The following is an 11745-nucleotide window of genomic DNA, read 5'->3' on the forward strand; positions in this document are numbered from 1 at the left end:
TAGTAGAGGTTTTACGGCGCTCGCAGCTGCATAAGGGCTATGAGCGCTAGAAGATTTAGAGGTGTTACAAACAGAAAAAAGGAGAGGAGATAAAGACAATAGATGCTTGATAGGAAAGAAGGACCAAACCACACCAGAGAACCCGCCAACCACCCACTGACTGACAGTAAAGAAAGTCAAAAAAAGGTTCCATCGACATGAAGACTAAACTCTTCCTTGGCTCGGCCTTGGAAAGTCAACATACAAATAGAGGAATAGCTCTATTCACTTACAAGGCTGCCATCATTGTTGGAGATTTCTGTGTGGATTCCGCCAGACCTCACCCTCCTGAACTCACTGACCTCAAACAGCACCTCATAACCATTTTCTCTCTTGTCTGGGGAAAAAAATTAACCTGAGTAAAAAACATAAATCACGATGCCCATAAAAAAAGTCACATTATATCATATACTCTTTTGGGGGGTTTTTTGTTTTTTTTTACTTTAGTTAGAGTTCTACTGCCATTGCAACACAATAATGTCATATAAGTGCCAAAAAATACTGGTGAAACAAGAGAGAAACAAACGTAAAAAAAGGAGAAGTGATAAGGATAACAGATGTTTGATAGAAAAGAAGAAGCAAATCACTCCAAACATTTTGCCAACTATCTACTCCATATACTTTAAAATTTCAGTTCTTCTTCCAAGTCTCTGAGAGTTATTCCACCATCCCGTGTCTCAAGAAAGGCAGGCATCAATTTCATTGAGAAAAAAGTAATAAAACTATTAATCACGTGAAATGTAGGAACTTACACAGCAGTTTCAAAATAGTATTCGCCCTTTCGCTCACCAGCTAATTCATAAAAAGGTCCAGAATTCTATATGCAAGGGTATATCACTCAGGGCTGAGAATGACTCACCACAAAAAAGGCTGAAAGTCACCAGAGTTCTCCACGTAAATACCGGTACTCGATTGTCACAATTGAATGCGACTCTACCAGTAATGAAGAAAAATAAAAAGCACTCGATTGAACGGTATCGGCCGATACACGGATGCGCACGCACCTCGGTTTCTTCTAGCAAGCAGAAAAACTTCTAAAATTATTATCGTCTTTTATTCAATTCGTTTTTCTATTCTTACCACAATATTATTATAATACGAAACTCGGAAAAAAGGCGGAAGAGGCTTTCGGATGAGCGGACAGCGGTGTTGCATTGAGCGGAATTCCGCATTTAGGAGGACAATTCTCAGCCCTGATCACTAGCAGTTCAGTTATCGATCTTCATCACACACTTACCTTTGCTAACGTCAAAGGCAATGACGACATTTTTGAAGAGGCCAAGCCTCTCCATCTTGACTTTGGCATTGTAGCTGAGCTGCACCAGCTGGGAATTTAGAAAATGGACGTTATAACCAAATACTGTACATTTATCTTATTATAATATTTAGACACAACGCTTTTTTATTTAAAAATCAAGTCTAGTTTTACTTTTACACAAGGAAGCTGAACATTTATAGTAACAGCCATTTTGGTCAATTTCCAAGAAAGGTGTAAAATATTACCTTTCAAAGAAATGATTTTGCTTCTATCACAGGAGGTCAATACATGGCTGAAAACTAAGAATCTAAAATGAAATAATGGATATCTGGCAGCTGAAAACAAAAACTATATAATCAGCCAAAATTATGTTCCTTTCCAACTGCAAACAGAAATTCACTACGAATACAAATTAATATTGCACCAAAATTAAGAACAAATTTAAACTTTATTTTCATTCAATAAAAAAGGCATTATTACTTTGTGTTTCATATAAATCACGTATGAGAACTTCCCTCATATCAGTAACACTTTCATCAACGTCAAGGGTAATAATTATATTTCAAAACCAGGGTTTTTCCATACACTTTTACAATTATTCCACAAGATTGCCATGTTTCGACAGTACCATTCAGATTTAATTGATCACTCAAAAACAAAAATCCTTATTCAAATGAAGTTGCCCCAGTGGAATTTAACCAGGTACTTTACAAGTTTACAAATGGCTACGATCGATTCAGAAGCTATACACAATCACATAACAGAGTATCGGTAAGCAGAATCAACTAGTAACATAGCTTTTAAAAAACAAAGACCAATGTAATACATATGAATTGAAGAAACAGAAATCTTACCCCCCCCCCCCCCCCCCCCCAAATGTGATTGATAAAACAAAACCTGCAATAAAAACTAGAACCAAAACCTACCTCATCAAATGTTTTGGCACTTAAAAGTGGTTTGACTTCTTTGATGATAATGTCATCTTTGGTTCGTGTGAGGCCATCAACAACAACTCTTTGAACACGAACCTGTTGGACATCAATGGCAGATTGACATGCGGAACGCAAGTCGATAACTACACTAAGAGAACTGTCCACCTACAAATAAAAATCCCCTCCTCTTCCCCTTTATCATATCCTTCAAGAAACTGACTGAAATCCGTCCATCTTTTTCTGATTATCAGCAAAAAACATTTATGCTATACGTAAGAAAAAAGAAGTGTATATGTGGTGGCACAGGAAAACCTTTGATATAGACCCAGATGTACCTGTACATATTATGACTTAACAATCTTCAGGCAATTTTAAGTATTCCATTTTCTGTTTACAATAATTCTTTATCTTTAGATTTTAAAAATCATGAAGATGTCTATAACAACAAAGGCAATATTCTGACAAAATTGTATTGAGCCAAAATCATCAAAATTAAGGACATAAAACAAAGACATGTAAAAGGTACATATTACACTGAAGAATAAATCTTTCAATGATATATCTATCACAAGAGACAACAAAAAAATCTGAAAGAATAATAATATTAACAAATTACAGAATGACAAATTTTCAATTCTGCAACTTTCTCAAAACAATGGAAATGGTACTTTAAACTATTAGGTTTTTAATATTAATTTCATTTGAAGAACTGTTTCTCATAAATCAAAATAAGGGTATAACATATATACAAGTCACGTAAATAAATGTTTTGACATTTACATCATACACACATAAATTTAGTTTTGAATGCACTTTTTCATGCACTGATTTATGATGCATTCAACCCTTTGTGCCTTTGCCATGGTACACAGGTGGCGAGTAAAACTGCTCATGTGCCTAGCCACCAGTACACCACTGAGCAAGACCCCACCCCGACCCGGCCCACCTGAGACAAAACACATATGGAAAACAGCCTTTCCGACACAGAACATTTATTGATTATTTTGATGATCTTTCTGAATAAGATGCTGAGTAATGACAAGGACTACCCTGAGAGGGATACGGAATGTGATTCTGACGATCATATGAATGTTAGTAATATATATCAGAATTAGATGCTAAGTAATGACAAGGACTACCCTGAGTGGGATATGGAATGTGATTTTGACGATCATATGAATGTTAGTAATATATCGCTCAGGAGCTCAGGCAGAGAGGTACAGTAGCCTCAGGAAGTCATGGCTCAAAGGGTTAAACACACTTAATACACTAATGAACAGACACACATAAAATTAATCCATGGCAAATTTTCTAACCATACCATGTAAAATATCACGATGATGCTCTGATCTTGGCGTATCTGTCTCATAACTAAAACTAAAACATAATGACAGAGATGCTACTCACTGGTAATTTGTCAAACTTGACAAAAATATCATCCTTCTTTGCAGCTGGAGCTGACTGCAAATAAAAGAGTGGGATCATAGATAAGTTATCAAGATTTCACTTTGCACTAAAAAAAAAACAAACGAACATGAATAACAAATAGTCAGCAAGCTGTTTAAATGCCATAAACTCAGAAAGAAAAATGTTTAAGGAGAGAGGAAAAAACTTTCAGTTCTTTTACAAATTGTACCTCTAGATTATGTTTTCTTGCTTTTTTTAACATTTCATCGGCCAGCTCTTAAATGTGCTAAGCCCAGAAGTTAGGAAAATCCTTTTATTGCAATTTATTGACACATAATATTGGGTTTTATGTGCTCAAGAAATATTAAGTCAAAATTCAAATTCAGAGTGTCGAAATGCATATCATTTACGTACAATTATTAAAACAATGAATCTGTTTTCATTTCCTGTAAAATTTTGCTTTCTGGGCTTCATACATTTTTAGTAGCGTGCAGACGATTCAGAATTTGAATTCCAACCAAATATTTCGTAAACATGCAACTGATACCAAAAATTAAGAATCTGAAAAAAAAAATTTAATTTCAAAGTTTTGGCTAAGTACATCTGAACAGCTGTCAGATGATATTATACATGTACCATTAAAAGTTAAGATACAAATTATACATTTACTGTATTACAACAATCCCACAAGTAAGGCATCAAAATAATTCATGCTAGATTCCTCCTTTTTTTTAATATATATAGCATTCATTCATTTTATCAGGTCATTTCCATGAAATTTCCCTTCAAGAATAAAACCCATTTAATAATCATCATAAAGATAGCTTTAATAATTCACTAGAAACTATCACTCAGCAACTAAGTATATATATATTGAAGTAAGCAGAATTTAGTTTTTGGTGAAAATTAAATTATCAAATAATCATTAGCAATAAGCAATAAAATTCTTTTCCCTCTATTACTTCACTGATTTAAAGCATTACCTCAACAAACTTTTAAAATTATAACATGTAATAATATACAAATACAGCACATCATTTTTTTAGAGTGGACGTAAGAAATCGAGACGTACCGAAGTCTTGACTCCTTTCAGCTCTGGCTCAGTAGGAGCCTGAGGAGGAAATAGCAAAAATTCACTTATAATCTCAGATTGTAAGAAAGATGCATTGCAAAAACCAAACACTACAAACCACCTTCAGCTTCAGACCAGTGGTTTTTACAATTTTCATTTGCCCGAAATGAATCTTACTTGCAAAGCCAATATTCAAGTGACACATTGTCGTATTTACGGTGCACTTTTAAGGATCTAATCCATTCCAAATTCTTTTTTTTTTTAATTCTTGTGATGCAGTTTAGTCAAGGCCAAAGATCTACAGAGAGAATAATAAAAATACAACTTATCATGGCCTGTGAAACCTTGCTTCCCAACCTGAAGACTGTAAAAGTAAATGTGGGAATGTTTGGAAGCTATTCCCAAACCTTTTGGGCTGTTTGAGATTACCAGCATCATACACAGCATGATTTAGGAGACTTAATATACTGCTGATGATATGACAATGAACTGCAACTTTACTTTGAAGGAATGTCCTTGATCAATTTAGAATTTTAGGAAATTTTACTCTCACACCCGTACACAGATATATATGCTCTGTTTTGAGGGCTAAACTGCCTTATTTTTTTGCTCCAGAACACAATATTTTACGGTATGGCCACTAATACTATCCCACATCAATCGTTTTCAAGAAAGTATCAAACCTAATTGCAAAACATCAAAATTATGGAGCAATACATAGGGCATGCCCCCTGAAACCCTTCAGATTTCTGTTCGGTTAGAGGGGGTATGACTCTATGAGACACCCCCCCCCCCAACTCCATTGCTAAAAACAAGAGAATATATTGGTTCGTACAAAAACCATCAGCAACTCATTTAAGTACAGTCCATGCCGGCTTTAAGCACGGTCATCAGGAGAAAGCTTAAGCGTGCTTAAAGCCGAAGCGTGCTTAAGTGTGAAGTAGACATAATCCAGAGATTTTCATGTAGGAAATTTCCCGTGCTATTTCCCTTTGTTTGTAAGTAGGCCTATAGCGGTCCCGCAAAAGTGTGCACTGTTATTTAGACACCCACCATGGTAGTGTTTGTTCGCTTGTTTGTTTTTGTTTTGTGGTCGAATGGGAAATGAAAACTTAATTTAGACGGCCAGTCACGATACAGCACACTAGGCCTACTGTAACACACTGCCTGTGCCTACCACTGCCCGCTGTGCCACTCATACCACCGCCTTCATCCCACCTCGCGCGTGATACACAATCAGGATTAATGGATAGCGAGGGTCAAAGGTAAAATCTTTGTTTTGTTTTTTTGGGTCGTGTGTAGCTTTGCACTAGGCCTAGGATAGATCCTATGTCCGCGCGCACAGCTGTGTGCATCTCTCTGCCTTCCTCTCCGCCCGTATGAGTGTGTGTGTCCATCACTTGCATTCTTTGTGTTTCTCTTGACACACTCCACTGCTGCAGTGTAAACTGTGTTCGAACTTCGATGGGTCATCATGAAAATATTGACTGTCTTGTAAATGAAGCGTGCTTGAAGCCGAAGTTACCGTGCTTATAGGCGTGTAATTTATATAGCAAAAATTCGGTAAGAGCCGTTTAGCGTGCTTGAGTCTGAAACGTGCTTAAGGCCGGCGTGCTTACAGCCGGCATGGACTGTAATAAGTAATTATTCGTGGTGGAAATGATGAAGTCAGTATTATATATATATATATATATTCATGTTCAACAGACTAAACTAGAAAATAATAAATAGGTAGGCCCCTACACATGATGGAACCTGGACTTGAGACGGGTCCTTTAATTAAGTAAAATAATACCTTAAAATTTACTATTCTCTCAATTTTTTTAAAGGTACAGTTCCTTTCCAATAATACTGAAAGCGTTAAATAACATCAATCAAGTGGCAGTGGCACCTCTTAACAGTCTCCAAACTAAAGTGTTTCCTACTAAAAATTTGGACCTAGGCCAGGACATCTGCACTCTACACTTGACGTCTCATTTTGATTCATTTCATAATCAAAGAGTCCAATACTAATGATTAGGCTACACAAATGTGGAAGAGACTAGCCGTACTTGACGGCTAGACTGGCAGGCTAGCGTAAGTACGGCTAGACGGCCCGTACTTAAGGATGGACAGACTAGCAAGCTAGCCGTACTTAATAATGATATTTAGACTGACAAAAAACAAAAAGCACTAAATTGTAAATCAAATTTTAGGTTGCAACACCTAAAGTGTATTTCAGACAAAACCAAAAGAGGCCTTACTCACTGACATGCATGTACAGTCAAACCTGTGTAAGACGGAATCGCAAGGGAGCCAGAAAAAAATTCAAGAGTCTTAAACATTTTCCACCTTAGACAGGGGAATTTAGTGGGGAGATGGGGCGGGGAGGTTCAAAGACCCAGCCGGTGAGATCAAGGGTCGCTTGTCCGGTCGCCAAGCAATCACAAGAGGTCAAAACTTCACACCTCTCTGCTGCTATACTCTCTAATAATGACATGCGTCAGTCTTATTTATCAAATTACCACCATTTGCATTTCATAGGACAACAGTTTCATCTATTAAAAACAGAAACGTTTGAACATCTCCTTTGCTTCCACCCTTAGCTCCACCCACCAGTGTAATAAGCACAGTCAGCCAATGCCACCCCTCAATGCCATGTTACAACGATTCCAGGAACTCTTTTCTCGGCTGGCTGTACAATCAGGGCGGCAGGCATTGGTCAAACTAATTTCACACCTCAGGCCTCTGGCTACCAATTAAAGTTTCCGTGCTGGAGCGCCACTGGAGCACTTTCACTGGCACTCGTGAGATTTCACACCTACAAAATCCTGACCATCTTCATCGCTCAGGGCTCACATAGATGAGGTAACATTTACCCTCAAATTGCACCTCAACTCCCCTTCCTCACTCGGCAGCATATTGTTAAGTTTAGCACCAGCGGACGGAACCAAACTTGCGAGTTTTATTTAAAATCAGGACGGAACGGGTAACACATTTTCCGTCTTAGACAGGTAAAAGGAGCGGATTTTTCTTTCCGTTTCCACGTGGGACAGGTATTCGTTTTTTACACAGATAATTAAAGAGGAAATATCAAGGGGGGAGCGGGGAGATTCCGTTCAGACTGGTTTCCATTTTACACAGGTTTCCGTTTTGGCAGGATCGACTGTATTTTAAACCTGAATAATTACTTAAGAGACCTCTGTGTACTCAACAGGTTTCGGTCAATAGTAACCTAAGTACAGCTAGACTGGCAGGCTAGTCATACTTAAGTATCGCTAAACTCTAAACGGCTAGGCTAGCGGCTAGCCACTCCGTACAAATAATGCACATTATTATAGAGTCCCCAGTCATACCTAACAGTAGAAATTATCAAAGACAAAGGCCCACTATCATTGAGTCGAAGAGTATACAGTTAGGTCTTCTCAGACGACAGGTGGACGTTTTGAACTTAAAATGCCATTAATATTGTAAAAAAAAACACTAAGAGGGAAGCGTTGGCTATTCTCACTCGGTGTGAAACAAGACCTGTTTTTTTCCTAATTTTGAATGTGTACTGTCTATCGGTGTGGATGATCAAATTGACAAAAAATAGAAAAAAAAAGATGTTATTGTCTCAAAAGTAAACTAATTTGAATGTCTACAAAGATGCTACTGCTATTTCACTTTTCGAATCGAGCCGAACTACGCCGGTCACCATTTTGTTTTGTCCAGAAGTTCTCGTTAGATCTAGGCTACTCCTTCTCTCTCTCTTTCAATGCCCGCAGACAAAATTGCTCGCTTTCATCACAAGAGCGCTGGAACGTTTGTTTACACCACACAATTCAATAAAAAGAGTAGAATTCTGTGGATTTCACTGGTTATCACGGTGAACGCACACCGGGTGAGAATAGCCCAAAAAAAGGCTCGCCCTCCTCTCAGACCTCTCACCCCGGGTGAGAAGCCTACGCCTACAATGATTGTTGTGCTATTCTCAGGTGAGAGGCCAAGAGGGAAGTGACTGTCTTGGACAGATGACTTTCTGAGCATGTTCGACTGTACATAACACTGATAAAATGACTCTGTCCAAGTAGGCCCAGTTCAGTAGCCTACCCAACCCCCTAACGAAACTCCACCAATCACAAACGCACTGCCACTGGCGATTCTAAATTCAAGACAACTCGAAGCTGCTTGCACGAAACATCGTACCATTTTGCTGAGACAGAAATGTGATCCTGAAAACACTACTACCCCTAGACAATGCAAAACCTTAAAAGGATTTCAGCGAAAGATTTGCTCTTCAAAGTCTGCCAAACCTGCTGTGAATTAAAATTTTCGTTTGACATTGAGGAGAGTTTACCTTTGCATGAACATTCCCCATACCGAAACAAACGAAACCGGTCAAAAGAGCTCTTAGAAGGGAGATCACTCCCAGACAGACATGAGTTAACTAAAATTGTAATTCGTTTTATTATAATATTTCACCCGAAACATTATAGTTTCGCCGTTTAGTTTCATCAAATGCAATACATATAATTGTATCAAATTAATAGTTGTGCAAACGTACTAAGAAAAAAAAGGCAAAACCCTTACAGAACAGTTTTCCATCTGTTCATCTTCTTATTTTCCTTAGATTTTTTTATCGTAATTTATGGGGGTGCATTGGGAAAAAATACATTAATTTGAAATTCACTTTCATTTCCTAATAACATGATTGCTTTCTTTCGTGGATCACTATTGAAATTGAACTTTATCCCTTTTAGCATCATCATCATCACCATCATCATCATCATCATCATCATCATCATCATCATCATCATCATCATCATCATTGTATAAAGAAGGTATTAAAACAGTTAAGACCTTGTTGTATTTCCCCAAAAAATATATATCATCATCATCATCATCATCATCATCATCATCATCATCATCATCATCATCATCATCATCATCATCAACATCATCGTCACCACCACCACCACCGACTAAACAATTCCTCTTTTTCTCGTTGGGTTTCTCTTATTTCTTTTTTTCTTGAAAAATAACAATTTGCACCCTTTCAGTATATTTTACGTACTTACTTACTTACTTTTTCATCCTCTGTTGCCGTTAAGCGTCGAGGGGAGAAGCAGTGTCATATGGTAGGCCAGCTCCGCAGCTCTTTCAGCTGTGATGTTATGTTTTCTTAGGGTTTCCTTGACACCCTCGATCCACATTTTGCGTGGCCTTCCTCTTCCTTTATAGCCTGGGTGCTTGGTTTTGTAGGCTCTCAAGGCTAGCTGGTCAGGTGACATGCGCAACAGGTGGCCAAACCATTTTAATTTTATCCTCTGTCTTTCTATGTAACGCAGGCAGGACTCAGTGCCGATAGTTGCTCTTACTTCTTCATTTTTCTGCCTGTCTCGTCTTGTGATGTTTAGGGTTTTGCGGAGACATTTAATTTCGCATGCGGTGATTTTGCTTTCATGGGTTTTTCTTAAGGTCCAGGTCTGGCACTGATAACATAATGTTGGTATGAATGTTGAGACGATAAGCTGACTCTTTGTGTCCATGGAGATGTTTGGATGAGATAGAAGGGGTGCGAGCTGGTAGGTGACAGCGTTGGCTTTTTTTAGTTCGCATTTCTATTTCTCTGTCTATGGACCCGTTTTCAGAAAAAGTGCTGCCAAGATATTTAAACTCTTTCACCTGTTTCAGTTGTTTACTATTTACATAGATTTTCAGGGGACTATGGTTTCGGCTCACTTTCATGACTTCTGTTTTTGATGTGCTTATTTTCATGTTGAATTTCTCACAGGTGTTGTTGAGTTCGGTAGTGTGATTTTGGAGGCTTTGTCGGTCATGATGAATTAGACATTGGTACATTTTACGTAACCTATAAATATCGGCTCCAAAATCAGAAAAAAAGAACTTTATCCCTCAGTATAGATGACCGTGGTGACATCAAGGATGATTGGGCAACCACTTTTCTCCATCCTTCTCTATTTTCAGCCTTTCGAATGGCTTTATCTGTCCTTTCCGTTATGTTGTCTTCCCATCTATTTATTTTTCTGTCTGCATTTCCTTCTCCCTCCTTATACAGTGCCCTGTAGGATCATCTTTCCAAGTCCTGTTGATCATGTTGTGTGCCCAAATCATCTCTGTTTGCGGTTGTTGTTGGGTTTTTTTGTTGTTTTTTTTTTGTTTTTCAGTGGTCTGAAGTTCTTCATGGGGCCCAACGGCACGCCTGATTCTGTTCCTCCCTTCCTCATTTGTATCATGATATCTGAAGAAGATGCCCAAAAATCTTCGAAACCATCTCATTTCTGTTGCCTGTATCTTTCTCTCTAACTCTGCAGTAAGGTTTTATGTCAAACATGAAGATTGAAAGACCATGCATCAGTCTCCAGTTTTCGGTCACAAAGCTAATTCCTCATTCCTCTGATGCTTTTGGTCACTAGTGCATGATAAAAAATTCTCTTCTCTCCCCCTTTTTTTAAAAGCCTGTTTGACAGAATAATAATGATGCCTTGGTCTTATTTTTAAGGATGACATTGAATAATAAGGCACACACGTCTTTTACGTCTCTGTATCATCATCATCATCATCATCATCATCATCATCATCATCATCATCATCATCATCCAGTGCCAGATCTGCGACAGACATCGGCGATCATGGTTCTGCATTCATTCCCTTGCTCCAATGCTCTTAAAAAAGCCAAGTTTCCCTGATCTTTCCCTGTCACTCACTTGTTCAGGTTCCCCAAGTAGGTTGCTCTGGGCCTACCTCTGCCTCGCTTGCCTTCAATTATGCAGGTGAGAGCTAGATGTTCAAGACCCTAAAGTCTATTCAGGTGTCCCAAAAAACTGCATTTGTCGTTTCCTGGTTGTTTTTCACAGCGAGCGTCCTGCGTGGGCTTCATCAAGCACTACCTCATTTGATTTCTTTTCCTTCCACGATACTCTGTATCCTTCCTCTAAATTCTGAATGAACTTAGCACTATGTAGATCTAGATCTAATCTGTTTTGTTATACTTTCTTTTCTTTTTTTCAAATCCATTGACACATAAGACCTCTCTTCAGGGCTAAACAATGTGC

At 38.2% G+C, this 11745-nt stretch overlaps 1 protein-coding gene across 1 annotated transcript in view; it reads right to left on the bottom strand.

Moving 5' to 3' along the window:
* LOC101849301 (sorting and assembly machinery component 50 homolog A) overlaps window positions 1–9096 on the bottom strand; it is a gene marked incomplete in the record, with an annotated part of 21499 nt that extends 12403 nt beyond the window's left edge. Inside the window, 6 exon segments of the mRNA XM_013084564.2 lie at window positions 273–376; window positions 1277–1364; window positions 2224–2325; window positions 3637–3690; window positions 4709–4747; window positions 9027–9096. Coding sequence (XP_012940018.1) covers window positions 273–376; window positions 1277–1364; window positions 2224–2325; window positions 3637–3690; window positions 4709–4747; window positions 9027–9047 — 408 coding nt within the window.
* Window positions 9097–11745: the final 2649 nt, after the last annotated feature.

This window comes from Aplysia californica, unplaced genomic scaffold (assembly GCF_000002075.1).
Source record: "Aplysia californica isolate F4 #8 unplaced genomic scaffold, AplCal3.0 scaffold00302, whole genome shotgun sequence".
Lineage (NCBI taxonomy): Eukaryota > Metazoa > Mollusca > Gastropoda > Aplysiida > Aplysiidae > Aplysia > Aplysia californica.